This window comes from Hylaeus anthracinus, unplaced genomic scaffold (assembly GCF_026225885.1).
Source record: "Hylaeus anthracinus isolate JK02 unplaced genomic scaffold, UHH_iyHylAnth1.0_haploid 11982, whole genome shotgun sequence".
Classification (NCBI taxonomy): domain Eukaryota; kingdom Metazoa; phylum Arthropoda; class Insecta; order Hymenoptera; family Colletidae; genus Hylaeus; species Hylaeus anthracinus.
Window position 1 is genome coordinate 8,273,262 of NW_026534330.1, and position 15,701 is coordinate 8,288,962.

At 34.8% G+C, this 15,701-nt stretch overlaps 1 protein-coding gene across 4 annotated transcripts in view; it reads left to right on the forward strand.

Moving 5' to 3' along the window:
• Positions 1–1,508: 1,508 nt before the first annotated feature.
• LOC128885921 (autophagy-related protein 16-1) overlaps positions 1,509–15,701 on the forward strand; it is a 645,660-nt gene continuing 631,467 nt past the window's right edge. Inside the window, exons 1-8 of one of the 4 annotated variants that reach the window (XM_054140306.1) lie at positions 1,509–1,525; positions 3,241–3,563; positions 3,747–4,005; positions 4,090–4,252; positions 4,360–4,448; positions 6,523–6,661; positions 9,474–9,579; positions 12,063–12,205. In XM_054140306.1, the coding sequence (XP_053996281.1) occupies positions 3,434–3,563; positions 3,747–4,005; positions 4,090–4,252; positions 4,360–4,448; positions 6,523–6,661; positions 9,474–9,579; positions 12,063–12,205 (1,029 nt within the window). In that variant the 5' untranslated portion in view covers positions 1,509–1,525; positions 3,241–3,433. Of the gene's footprint in view, positions 1,526–3,048; positions 3,564–3,746; positions 4,006–4,089; positions 4,253–4,359; positions 4,449–6,522; positions 6,662–9,473; positions 9,580–12,062; positions 12,206–15,701 lie in introns of those variants that run through there. The other 3 variants (XM_054140304.1, XM_054140305.1, XM_054140308.1) reach the window with 3 other exon arrangements.

Below are 15,701 nucleotides of genomic sequence, written 5' to 3' on the forward strand. Positions count from 1 at the left end.
CTCGCGAATAATGTTACAATATTGTCTAAAAAGTTTTTTAAAACAAAGAAAACGATTCTCCAACTGTCCTTTGTCATTAAACCATAGTGAACAAGCCTTAAAATATTACCATTCTTCGCTTTTTTTTTTAATGACGAGTTCTGAATTTTTAATCTGAACTTATAGTTGTAATTGCTTTCGTTTTTCTTAGATGCTTCCGTTAGTCGAAATTGCTTACTAAGCTCCTGTAAGTCGAAACTTCGATAAGAAGAAGCCCCTACAACTCGAAACATTTTTCATTTCCCTTAAACTTCGACTTATCAACCAAGTTATCAACTTATCATCTGTACAAGCGCATTACGATTGCAGATTTATTACATTTTAGATTTTATAGTAACTCCTTGTGATCCCCATCTTTTAGATATGCGAGAATGTCGCCATTTATGTCGTTATATGTATTTTCTATATGCGTATATATTTGCGTACTATATACATTTTCTTTTCCTTCAATTTTTCTTTTTATAATGGAGTACACATAGATTTATTCATTTTTAATTAAACATTAAATCTGAGATTGTACATAAAATACAAGGAGAAAAACAGGTCAGTATTGGATGAAATTACGAATCGTATGGGGTCAGATGTTTTAGTTAACCTTAGTAAAACCTGCGACTAATTAAATTAGTCCATATTGCCGTAGTCCCCTCATGCGTAGACTGATATCTCTTTTGTCCTACGATATGTTCATATAATCTGGCTTACGAACTGTTGGCAAGAATTGCTAATTAAAGCGACCAACTGTTCTTAATGATTTTTGTTATCTTCCTTTTCAAATAGAGCTTCGATTTGTACAGTTTATCACTTTAGAGAGATTCTAGTTATGGAGGTTTGGTTCTATGTCAATTATTTTATGGGTGCTCAACATCTATTAAAAACGACTTTGAAATTGATTTGAAATGAATATGACTAGAATCAATTCCAAAAATTGTCTAAAAATATTTGATGAATGATATGTAGAAGTTTCAGCAAAAATATTTATTTTACAACATCAAAAACAACGAAGGATGAATGAATTTACGTTTCACTGGAAGCAATTGAGAATCGACGATTGACTAAAATGTTGATTTATATTGAAACTAAATATAAATAAATTTTTTCAATCCGTCATTGCTTGACAAAATAAATTTTTTAGTCAATCCACATCGAAACGAATATTTGTATTATCTATCGCGATTCGACAAGCGCATTTAACCATCAATCACACGGTTAGGGCACGTCTACTGTTTAAAACATAGATGTCTATAAATACTCTGATGGTAACTGATGTGTATCGAAGAAACTCGTGCCCTGAAAACGTAAAATAGATGTGTGATACGGGTCATACATAAAAAACTACGAATGCGTAGTTTTATGTTTAATTCAGTTTGCAACAACAATCGGGAAAAACATTGTAAATATATCAGCAGTCGGTAGAGGAACTACTCAATTACTCTGTACAGAAATTGAGGGAAGTATGAAGCATTAATCATCGAATAAACGAGGCAAGGTATTTATTAATGTGTAGAATGTGTAGACAGAAGAACTTCGTTTATTCGTATAACAATTTAATTATTCATAAAGCATGGATGTATTTCTATTATCGTAAATATGATAATCCTTCAAAAATTTGTTCTAAATCTTCTTTTAAGCCAAAAACTGCTAACATTAGTATTGCTTTATTTCGACCCCAAGCTTCACGAACTGTAAAAGTGTCAATTGCTATAAACTTCACTTCTTCCTCGAGATACTTCAAATGTTTATGATTATATCCTTTCAAGATTATTATTCTCTTTCTGTGGTTAAACAATATATTGAGTAAATTATACGTATCTTCTGTTTACGAATAATTAGGCAAAAGGTAAACTAATTACGAGCATACGTAAACGTAAATACAACGAAAGCACTAATGTATACATGCATTACCCATGTTCTATCCAATGATCAATATATTGACATTTTACTTGGTGAGAGTCCATATTACTATACAATGCTATAAGACCATCTGCTATCTAAATTTAACAAGTTATATAACATAAGAAAATGATAAAAATATATATAATAGGAAATATTTATGTGGAATTGTTCGTAATTGTTTATTGGGTCGACAAATTATACTTCTACTGAAAACCTGCAATTACAAAAGTTTTCAAATAGTCTAAAGTCACATTCTTACTGTTGCTGCTGCTGTTCCCTGGTCCATACGAAGATCAGTATTAAGTATTGCATAAAACAGATATTCTAATGGTCCAGCTTCGCGAACAATAGTCGTATGAAATTTCCTGTGTTTCTGACAAAACTGATTTTTCTGCTTTTTATTTATTTTACCACTCTTTCGACAACTAAATTATGTGGACTGTTAATTTTAATGGTATAATACTTGCAATAAAGACTTATTAATGGTATTCAAATTTAGTAATATTAAATCAAATTATTTCGAAAGATATGAAAAGAAAATATATGAACCTATTAGTTATTTCCATTGTGCTAACAACAGTTTTGCATGTTTCTTTTCCACATTTTTGGATGCTTTTGTTCCGATGTTTCATTATAGGAGAACCTCCTTGGACTTTGTAGATCTTAATTGAAATACATCATTGCTACATTTCGACGATAGCTATCGTCATCAGTTAAATAGGAATTAAATTTTAATACGAAACACTAATCACATTCTTAAATTTTAAATATCCTCAGAATAAAATAAAAACTTCTTTTCATATATAAATATTATAAAAAAACATATCATTATCGTTGAAAATGTACAGGCATATCATTTTTTTAATTGAAGTCAATTAAAATGTTTAATAAAATATTTATCGAACCTGGATAACGAGCGGAGGTTGATTATTGCATAAAGAGGAAAACTGTTTCATCATCTGCCACACATTTTTGTTAACTGTCGAATTTATATCATACTTAATATGCAATGAATTAGTTCCTCTTCATTTTAATTTATGTGCGTTACTTTGGCGTATTATCATTACCAAATATTAATTAAGGGAAAATATTTTATCCGCAGTTATCGACTCGAGTGAAATTATATTCAAAATATAGATATCGCAATCTCGCAAACAGAATATATCGATATTTCGAATAACCGGCAATTTCAGGGTAACAGTGTAGTGTTTGGTACGTTTAGGTTAGACTAGCTATTTTCATATTTAAAAATATTTGCTGTAAATCCAAATGTCATGTGATTAATACAAGATTTTTCGATGTTGATAGCCATTATTATTCGAGAACGACTTTGCTGAACAAAACTAATTGTTGTGTGGAATAACTGTATATGTTGAGAAGTGAAGATTGTCAAAATATCTACCAACTGTGCTGTCAAATGGTTTTTATACGATTTTGATAAGAAAAGACAAAAACCAGTTCACGAAACGAGAAGATCAACGAGTTATTTCGTACAGTGAAAATGGCTGCAAGTGAACCAGGTTTATCATCGTTTTCTAGAGAAGATAACAATTGGAGGAAAGATTTAATTTTTCAACTTCAAGAGAGGAATAGGAGACAAACATATTGTTTTGCCGATCTCATTAGTTTACGTAAGATTTTATACCTTATATTTCTCACGTTAATTAGTATTATCTATTTATGTAAACTAATTCAAATCAAGTTTTAATCTACAAGTTCTACTTGGGGTTATCTTTTTTTTTGTGGGGCCATTTTAGACGTATTTAAAATACGTGTTCGAATAAGAAATATATTTGTTTCTATTCAATTTATAGATAACAGATTGTTCGATAGTGCCAACACATTACGCGGAGAAAACATTCAATTAACAATAGCAAATGAAACGCTTCGTCGAACAACATCTGGTGGAATTCCTGCGTCGAGTGGAAATCCTGACCTTGAGGCACGTCTTTTAAAACAAGCAGAGGAATTAGCAACGTTACATAAACGAAAAGGAGAACATACACAGCAAATAGTAGATCTTAATAATAAACTGCAAGAAATGACGAAGGAACTTCAAGCCAAGGAAGCCAGGTATCTATCTTTTCTTTTTAGAAAAACATTTTCAACACTTGTATTTTAATGTAAGTAATTAATAATATCGTATCAAATTTTTAGTCTTGCTGAAAGTATGGAACTCAATGCCAAGCTACATTTAGAAGTAACTAGCTGCCTTACAAGAGAAAAGGAATTGGAGGGCATTAATCAAATGCTGAAAGACGAACATCAAGCTTTGCAACTTGCTTTTACATCATTAGAAGAAAAGCTTAGGAAAACACAGGTACCTATTGTACAATGATACATATACAGGATTAACCTAGCTTAGTATTATAATTTGTAAAATAAATATACTTATAATATATGTTAATAAATTGTGTCTACTTGTAGGAAGAAAATCGCCTATTAATAGAACGCTTAATTAAGTACAAAACTCGAGATGCAGACAAAGCAAACGAAGAAAATGACAACTTTATGAAGTGAGTATACATATTTATGTTTTTTATTAGCTTTTTACTAATATTAATTTTCTTTTTCTTTTTCTTAACTTTTTATCTATTTAAAGTAAATTATTTTTTATGTTATGGTTATAAATAATATATTGATATATCTTCTCTCCTTTGGTAGATTTAGTATCGTTTTTGAATAGATAGAATGGATGCTTCTTTTTGAAGTATAGTATAGTTAGAATATCAATTTTGATACTTTTGTATGTAGCACCTTATTTTTTGTTTTTTGAAAAGATATTATTTCTTGGTTTCTCTTGCTGTGTGTACATATTCGATGGGTGTTTTGCAGTGGGTTTCTATTTTTTGTTGGTTTACACTTTCTGTCAATGTCTTTCAAATTAGTAACTACACTTCTTGTTGTTTGGTTTGCTTTACTTCATCATTTTCATCGATATATGTTTACATACTTTGGTAATTTCACAAAGAACAATTAATTCGAAATGCATAGGATATGTAAGGTTATATAATTTTAGGAAATTAGTTATGTGATTTAGAAAAATATCACAAAACCGCTTTTAATCCCCATTTTTCGGACATTTTTACATCAGTTTAAGTTTTGAAAATAATTATTTAGAAAAACAGTTCGAAATATTAAGCTATAACCGTACCGCGAACTTTTTGGTTACTACCGCGTGCGTTTCTTTTAAATGTTAGGTAGTTGCGCGCGATGTCTAAATGGGGATAGATGCGCGCGTTTTTTAAACGTTGGTCAGTTGTGCGCACGTTTATTCGTACACATGTTTCGATCACATATTTGATGTAGTTTAAATAATATTTCATTAATATAAGCTACAAATTATTCCTTCAATTACATCGTTTCATGTCTCAGTCTTTCGTCAAGTACGAAGTCAGTGTTACTAATTTTAATTGACCACTGATTTCTAACAATGATTAATGCTACTCTATTTAGAAGTGTGTTCAATCTATAATACGTGTATCATTTCCATTGAATCTATGATATACAGGAAATTATTTCGTAATCGAAATCTATAACATGTTCAAATTTGAAAGTTTTGTCACTTCATGTTTCATATAACAAGCAATTTATTGCTCACGCATATTCAATGCTTGCTAGAAGTCATTAGAGACAACATGCATCAAGAATTTGAACAATACACTCGTGTACAGTCGTTAAAATTATTTGAACAGTCAATCATCAGAAAAATAGCTGAACAAGCATAATTTCAATGATAATCAGTTTTGGCCCGAATATCTGACCACGAGTCTCACACGTGGTTGTAACTTAAGGGGTTAAATAACGAAACGTTTAAATGAAGTAATTTAAACTATTCCTTCTTCAGTTAGTTTGATGATGATCGATTTTTCATGACAACAAACAATATTTTCCATTAATTTACTATTCGTAAGACGTTGAGCTTTTCGCAGAGGGACATGAGATTCTGTCACTGTTAGGGTTCTTTGCGCTAGCACATCAGACTGCTTGACATTTTCGTTTCAGCGAGACTTTTTCCAGTCCGACAGCCTTTTTGATGCATACCCTATCAAAGTTCGGGTAAGTCCAAGCAAGCGACGCGACAGAAATTATGCTTAAACGCGCTATACCGCAGCTTTTGAGCTGTTCGCTAAAGGATCGCATCAAACGATCGCATACATGTGCTCACACATCTCATTTGTCCTTGTTTGACGCACAATGAACGTTACTTTACATGTATCGTCGCGTAACGAAATTAATCCACGACGCGTCTAAATATCTCCTCCCAACCAGCAAACCTAGGAAGCTTGAAGGGCAATTTATGCTTACGTATTAAACAAAGTAAATCAGCGAAAGAAAATTTTCGATCGAACGTGCAACCAGTTTAGTAAATACGACTAATGTAACCCAACGTTAACATTTAACAGCAACGAAGACATGTTTCCACTAATTCTTTTATTCTGCATGAGGTTTAACATTTGGATGATTCGTTCGATGACGAGAGGTGTTTATCGACGTTTGTTTGGGGTATTTACATTATATTTCACTCGACTTGTGACGATCTTTTCGACGCCTAACGAACCTTGGGAACGTTTGTTCTTGTTTTTCCAGAAAAAGGCAGGCGAGGATGCAGAAGGAGCTGGCGGACGCTGCTCTTGATACGCGACCCGTTAGTCCAGATCGATCGAGTTTAAAAGAAGGAATCGCTGATCTTCCGACCGCAGTACCGACAAAAGTGTCCGTCACGTTTGTACGTTGACAAAAATTTAATTTATGAAATACTTCACATCATGCTCTCGTTGTGGAAATTTTTCGTACAAATGTTTAATTAATTCGTTGTAACACGAAGCTGCATGTTTTGTATAATCGGAATAAGAAATTTGTTGGACGCAAAACGTGATGCGCGATCACTCGGTGAACTTGTATCGCGTAGGAGTTATTGGGTGACTTTTACACGAGTATTTCTTTAATTCTACAATTAGTATTGTTAGTATTACAGAGTATTGTCGCGTGTCCGCTCGATCATTTTGTTTCTAGGGGATCGGGAGAGAAGTACTAAATTATTCAGTGTGTAGTATAATTGTATAACAAATGAAATTTATGTGAGACTTGCGAGTGGGACACCCACAGAATTCTCTACGTGAATTTGGTTTTATACTTGCAGAGATCTGTACGAAGAAACCCGTTGTTTTCATAGGTTACAGTCAAGTAATCTTTTTGCACAGGACAGTTTATTCGACAAATTTGTTTGTTTATTTATTCTCCTCGATAAATGTTGAACGTGATAGTTATACCGTCCCGTTAAATTTAAAATAGGTGTATTTTTGTAGCAATCTTGTTTGCACTTTCGAGAGGTTTCGTTATCGCACTGATAATACGATATCATTCAAACATCGGGCAAACGTGTAACTTATTTGATTTGGATATTGATTTTTTTATGCAGATTGTTTCATTCGAAACGGATCGACGACGGATTATCTCTTTTATTTTTGTCGATCAGGAAATTGTTCCAGATTTAGTCAATAAAGGAAAGTTATCAATTATTAGAAATTGATTAGTATAATTTCAATGATTTTTCGAATTAAAGGTATTTATAAAGTGTAACTGTGTTAATTTTTCTACAAGACGCCAGATTTCGAATAAAATTGACTCTAGAAAATATTTAAAAGAATATCTTCCAAATAATTTTTTGTTGTATTCCGTTCATTTTTTGAAGCCAGCCCGACTGTGTCTGAAATGTCTTTCCATATCGTTAAAAATAAAGCAGATAATTGCGTGCCTCGTTTCAAGAGGGACATTCTGTACATCACGTATGTATCTCTAGATGAGTAAGAAATAAATGTATCGTTGTTATTACTTCCTATAAATATACCTGAATTAAAAGGCTAGATTGACTGATATAGTATTTATTTTATTAAAGTGCAGGGTACTAAAAAAATATATATATATAATATTTGTACATAATATTAATATATATAACATATTTAAAAGATATATTTAAAAGATCTGTCTTTGTTGATCAGTTTTTTTTTGACGACATTTGAGAGTTTTCTACAATTAGCAGCGTAGTTTGTTAGCAAAGATTGTATTTGGCATATTAAAATATTTACAGCAGGATAATGTCTTCTGGTTTACGTTAGTATCTAGTATTTATAATTATAGTTTTATTCGGATGGGAATACACATGGTTGTCGAGTGCTTCTTATTATTTTTTACAAATCTTACATTTCATACTTGTGCATGTTACGTTATTGGAGTACTAGCATACGTGTTATACTAGTCTGTGGTTCGGTAGCATCTTCAAACGTATAAAGTTTACCCTCCGTTATGTTCTAGTTGAGTATATGTAAGGGCAGCATATTATTTGTAATATGCGAAATTTAATACTAGTATTAAAATGTCACACTATTTAACTTGAGTATGTTTCTTCTGTGTTTATAAATGTATCGATGTATTAATACATAAATGGTTTAGGAACACGATTTGAATTTTATATTTACATATTTTATACGAACATAGTAAATTCTTATACGCTTGTTTCTTTAGCACTATTAGTTAGAGTTACTTGCCGAGATTCACGTATGCCCTACGGTTATTTGCAAAATGTGTTTCAGTACTTACACATTTAACACAAAAAAAAAGAACGAAACGCGAAAGCTTTTTAGTTGGTTTATAACGCGTGTAGTATCAAAAGGTAATGTCTGGTAAAGAGAACATTATTCGCATCGTTAAAGTATTCTACGTAATGTACATTACCATAATCACGCTCGATATGTTTCATGCATGGAAACTGCAAACAGTATAAATTTATAGCCGCATTTAAAAGCATACTTTATCTCGTGGTACGATTATAACTGTGTGTACAAATCTTTTAGGTTCACGTTATCTGACCTGTATGGCTGTTGTCATTAACTCGTAAAGTTTCTAGAACATATGTATATATTTACTTCCTCGTAGATTTATATTCTGAACCGTAAATGGCTATTCTACTGACTACAATAACATTTTTTGTCATTAATCTAGAATTAGGTAATATCTTTACGTGGCACAAACGTTCCTACCATTTCTCGTTATTTTCGTTTTGAATATATTTTGAACCGTATTTAAATTTAGTTTTGTAGAAAAACGAATTATTTATATTAATTGTACAAGGTGGGAGTATTCAAAGTTTCGTGATATGTTGTTATGGTTAACACTAGGTTTACGAAGGTTTAGGAAAGTATTTTCGATGCAGTGTTTTTATTTTTTTTACGTTTATTTTCTAAGAACTTTTTGATCACTTTTGATAATTTTTATGTATGTTTGTCTCTTTATAGAAAAAGTGTTAGAGGTTTCTGTAATTATCTTTGTGAAATTCGGATTTTATCGAAATTACCTTCGTAAACTTAGTGTTAAGTTCTAACTTCAATGTTTTCCAATTGATTATTCTCCGTTTGTACGTTTTCATGTAAATCAAATGAAATGGATAATGGTCATTAAATACGCTTGGTACATTAATTATCGCTTCCTGCATGCACGGATTTTTCAAAATTCATACGTCAAGCGTTTCGTAACCCTTACAGAACGCACACGACGGGGAGGTTTATGCCGTAAAATGGTCTCCCGTCGACAGGATCCTCGCCACCGGTGGAGCCGACAGGAAAGTGAAGCTTTGGAACGTTACAAAAGGTGATTAATCAAAAATAAAAATCATATAACTGGAACTCTGGTCTAGGATTGAAATGAACAATCGGTTGTCAAGCTCGCGAAACAAACGTGAATAAGCGTCGCATAAGCAAGATTAGTTTATTATAAAACGAAGATTTATGCCTTTACGGTATATTATTATTTTTACTGGCAATAGTTTTTAGTTAATGCTACAAAAATAAAATAGAAAACTTCTTGGGATAGATATATTAATCGTTAAAAATACTCCAAACTTTTGTCTTCATGTTATTGGGAGATGCAAGAAATAACGTTTAAACTTACTGCACTAAATATATGAAATCATGTGGTGGTACAATTTTTTATTATTTTACTGACCAAGAATTCTGCCTCATGAAAGATACCTTACATTTTACTTTTATGAAGTTGCCAATACGAATTATAAATCTATAAATGTAAATATAATCTGTAATATATGCCAATATAAATTTTGTTTACTTTCTGGAGGGGATTAAGTCTCTGGTCCCAGCGTTAATTAATATACTATACCTTGTTTATGAACTGATCTGCGTTTGTTTTCTAGGATTTAAATATGACTTTTATTATCGAAGCGCTCGTGCAATCGAATGACCCTTTACTATGACAGTATTGCGTTCTATCATCGAGATTCCTCGACTCTTTAATGTATATAATGAAATTATTATTCGTATTCGTAACGAACCGCAGCAGAACGTTAATGTTTACGGTAAATTTGCCGTTTCTTACAGTGACCTAGGACGAAACGCATAACTTCTAGCATAAAAAAGGAAAACGAAATATATCGTGGTAGTTATCGCGGCGAGCGAATGTAAAAATTCTTGATGACAGAACTAATAAAAATCGTTGGAATTCGAGTGGTCATAAACGCGCGTACTTAATCGCTATGATCGTCCGTCATTTTTCTGGCCCAGTGTTTATTGAAAATGATGAAATTGAAAATAATTTTCTCGTGCTTAACGCGACTAGGTTGGGCTAATAAAGTGATACGAAAGTCACTTTGGAACTTCATTAAAACTTACCATAACGAAGTAATTAAAACTTTGTTGCCATCCTTCGTTCATGAATACAAATACGTGCCGGACAGCTAGTTTCATTTCGAGGGTGGGAGGTAGGAAAGAATTATGCGATAACGTTGCCTCGGGTAAATCGTTTGGAGGCTATCCTAACGAATGATCGATTCAATGGTTGAATTATAAAATGTGTTAACGGGGTAATTACCAGAGGACTGATATTACAGCGTGCTTTCGTTGCAGCAGCTATCAATTTCAACGTTATGTAACGCGAACTAATATTTCCCCGTTTATTTCCTCCCGTCTGCGCTGAATATTGCGTGTTTAAGTATATTAATTCCTCTGTTATTTGTACTTGGTACCTTGTTATATAGACGTGTCCGTTATTACAATATTTTTATATTCACAGAAAAATCAATGGAATTGCTCGATTACAAGCTTTAAATTTGTCCTCGAATGTTTCTATCTTAATATTGTCATAAACGTAGTTCACATTAGGGTGGTTTATTTTAAATAAATTTACAAATGAAGATAAACTATGCTTTTTTGGCATATTGTGTATAACAATATTATAAATGTAATTCGAAGATTGTTCGCATTGTTTTAAACCAACAAATTAAAATAACGCGTGCTTGTGCGGACTATATTGGTTTGAATATGATCAAAAATATACACACTTAAAGTGTTTACACTATCATAAGTATGATTGAAAACGGCATAGATATTTCGAAGAATGTAATAAATTTGAGGGGTGCAGAGTGGCTGAAATTGTTTAGAAGCTGAGGGAGGGGGGGGGGGGAGGATATCAGGCGAAGCAAACCGTGACATTGTCACGAAAAGCTCTTTTCCACCCATTTAATGAAGTATGTTAACGAATCAACAGGTTACTTGGTGCAATCCGTGCGTGAGTGTATAGGTGAGCATAGAGGCGCCTATTAAAACCCTGCCTCCCGGTAGAAACATTTTCCCCGCTATGGCGGAGCGATCGCACATGCTATAACGTGCTCGAGTGTAATCCCCTCGCCACGTTGCAAATTGGATGAAACATCCGTCCTTATTGTACGGGTTATATCCGCTTAACCTGCCCTCCCACGGTTCTTCGCACGTTCCACGATCTCCCACTTTCTCAACACTTCTGTACATTGTCTTCTCCTTCTCCAAATTCTCTTCGCAGTTGAGCCCCTTCGCCTGTCTTGGCATTATTATCTATCCTGTTCCCATACCTAGCTACACATAATGCCCATTAGATCAGTTCTATCAGATTATCGAGTCTGAAAAGAAGATTGTCGATAGACTCTCGAGGTTTTTGGTGGATAAGTCATGTTCGAAAGATCTTGAAAATCCGATAGTGGATCTTTCCTAAGATTATCTGTGACATGTATCAGAGCGAGAAAATTGTAGCTATTATTTCTCGTAATTTTTGGTCACGCAGTTAATTTTATTGTGTATGGTTTTCAGTTTCCTCAGAGAGCAGAGGTACCCTCGTTGGCAGTAACGCTGGAGTGATGTCTGTGGATTTCGACTCAACGGGAACCCTGATCCTTGGAGCGTCCAATGACTACGCCAGCCGGGTGTGGACTGTCAACGATCTTCGTCTAAAGGTAAGTGACGACTGTCTGTATTACTTACTTAACGAGAAAACACAAAATGTCGCACGGAATGTGACACTGACTAACAGGGGGTGACAAAAGTAAATCTACTTCGTTGTTTATTTTTTATATATTTATGCATTTGTACACATCCTTGTACATTTTTCTCTATTACATTTGTCATAAATTCATAAATATCGCAGTCCAATCTTTTCGAACTTATGACTGTTTTTATTAATCTCTTCGGGGACATATGTGGCCAGGGGCGTGAAGAGGTTAAGTGGTTACACCACTTTGATCGCTTCATAAATCGAACATCTTTTTTACAGACATATATACGTTATAACAGCTCAGTATAAAACAGCCTATTATATAATCAGAAGAAATCTCTACACGAATACTAAATCTTAATCAAAGCTCTGATATTTCCAGACCGTTTACTTTTCAAAATTACAAAAGCACCAATCCTCGCATGTTTAATTACACGTACGAATAACGGCGCCCTCCCACCCTCCGTAGTATACAACGGTCCCAGTAAAATTGCTCGAGTTACAACCCAATCGAAACGATATTCTACTTTTTTGCTTGTTATTGTAAGTACATCGTTCGCTATATCTAGCAAAGGGAATCAGGGGAAAAATGTTACATCAGAAGCGAGCCAAGCGAGCGAAGAAACCGCGGTAATGAGGCGGACTTATCTTCTCATCGTGAAAATATGATTGGCTCCGCGGATATGTCCTAGGAAGTGCATAAACAGATGCCTCGCAAAACGCGCGTTAAATTACCGTGGCTGTTCCGCGGACGAGACGATCTGTAAATCTAACAGCACTAGAATACGAAATTTATCGTCACCTTCTTCAACGACCTATTACGACCGGCGGCTCATGTAAATCTGCGAGATCGTAAAGCTAATGAGCATTCGCAAAAAGCTTTCCAGCCGGATCGTTCCTCGAAATCACTCCGGGGATCTTTACGTCACCCCTGTCGCTAACACCGATGCTTCCTAGTTTCGTAATCTTCGACGGAAGAATAATACTGTCTCTTTTCGCCGATGATATCGATATTCCCTCATCTAAAGTTTGTCCCAGTTTTGTTCTCCGCCGACTCTCGATATCGGGGAAACGAGGGAAAAGTTTTGCGGTTGTCTTCCTCGCGGGCTTTTGGCTTCCCATTTCCCCCTTTGTGTTTCTTTCGATAGTTCCCAGGTTGGAGGCGGAAAAGTCATCGGAACGATGATTTTTTCCCCTGCGCGTGAATAGAAGTTCCTTGCGTGCAAATGAACTTGACGGATCCTCCTTCAATTCCTCGAATGTCAGGCGTCTTTGATAATTCTTTTAGAAGAATTGTTAGCCAATAATTTTCTTAAGGGGATACTTTTTCTGAGTTAAAAGATAGACTTCTTGTGGTTAATATTCTTGTTGGTTAACAAAATCAGTTTTCATTGGTTCGGACATACAGTCAATCTCATAAGTATTTGTATTCTCCATGTCTCTTAACAAAATTTGTCTAAATTAAATATATGTAAAGAAAAAAAATATATATATATATATCTGTCATTGATAATTTGTAAGCAATTTAAGCAGGGTAGTCGCAAATTTGATAGAATCATGTAAATTTAACCTAAACTTTCTTTTTGTATCCTATTAATATTGTATTCTTAGTTTGTTCTTCGAACTCAGCAATTTTAAGAACCACTTTTCTATTCTCTGAAATGAACGGAGCAACAATAAATTGAATTTTGAAACAATTTTTAAAGCGAGAAGCAATCTTAAAGGCGCGTACCTACTGGGTTCGCGGGTATGTAATCAAGGGATGATCGATTGAGTCTAGCTTCGACCGTTATTCTTGGTCGTTACATTTACACTTCGTTATTCCGACGAGATCAAACAGGGGATCAAAACAGCGTCGTCGCGTAACACGGTAAAACAACCCTCGATGATTGTTCCGAAGCCTTCAAAGGGGGCTGTGAATTGAAGAACAGAAAGAGCTTCAGCGCGAAGCCCCTGACGCTATCGTTCGCGATTTTTACCCGACTTTGAAGTGCTTTTATCTTCCGCGCTTGTTAAAACGTTACATCTGAAATATTAATGTTCAACTTTCACCGCGGGGCGTACCATCTATTTCTATTAAACGCAACATTCTATGCTCCCGGTACAATTGAATTCGTGAACATTCTTTTTACGTTCTGTTTTGCATTCCTAGTAGGGGAAGGCTGCCTTGTTTGGTTGGAAACAGGCTTTGTGCAGTGTGAAAATAGAAAGGAAGATCGGACTCGATGTACACTGCGGAAATTATTGCACAATTCGTGTAATCTTTGGTACGAGATTTAATTGTTTTGTCGTGAAATAATTGGAGATTGAATTTCTTTCCCCGATTCGATACTCACGTGATATTCAAGACTTTCGAGAATCGTGAGAATTCGAAACACTATTTACAAAATATTTTTAATAGTTTCGAGACACTTTAAGTTTGTTTCTTGCGTTATGGGTTTATAAGAATTTCAAGGTATCCAAGATGATCTAGATCCACAATTTTTGATAAAAATTAATGATATTCAAGATATTCAAGACATTAAATATATTCAACACACTTGCTAAAGATTCGCGCCATCAGAGATATTTAAACCACTCAAGATCTCTAAGTGTATCTAAGCTTTCGTAAAATATCAGTGCCAACAGTTTTGCGAAACGTTTCGACCGCTCTCGGTTTCCCATGACGTCTCGAAATGGCTCGAATGCCACCCCTATTGGTACGCAGATTAGAGGATAGCGCGTCTTCGCATTTTCGCAATTCCATCGGCGCACTTGATAGTTTCTAAGTTGCATTGTAAGTTGCTCGCCGTAGCGTAATATCTCCGTTTACAGCTTCGCCGTTCGCCGATGGAATACAATGTGTAATATATCTGAACGAGAGCAGGGCTGGAGTATTGTTCGTGTATCGTTGAACGTGTTAAATGTGATTATTCGTCGCCTACGGATCCCTTGTGGTTTCGTACGAGCATTCCATCCCGACCCAAGATCATCCTATCGTTTCTCTTCCGAGCCAACACTTTCTTCTTCCCTGCTTTTTTTTCTCCTGTTCGCTGCTCAAGCATTTTTTCGCCCTTGCCCGTTCCCGAGGCAACACGCTTCGAGAATCCATTCGTCCAGCGACAGTTTCATTCTGAAGATTGGCGGCCAATGGCGCGTAAACTTACGAGAAAGCGGGCAAACTGTCAGGGATTCGCGGCCCAGCCAGGCCGTTCTCGTTGAAAGGTGCGAGAACTGACCACCTGATGTTTATTCTCGGGTACTTCGTCTCAACGGCGTAACAACGTTTCCCAGACGTTACTCTCGGAGCAGGAACCCTTCATCAATTTCTTCGCGTTCTGGACCAGGTTCTTCGCGTAACTCTTCCACGGGAGTCAGGTACCAATTGTGTCAACGCGCTCTTCGTTCCATGAATCGCGCCTTCCTCGATTCAGTGGCCTGCTTTTCTCAATGCAGGGAAATAAATAGGTTCCTTTTCA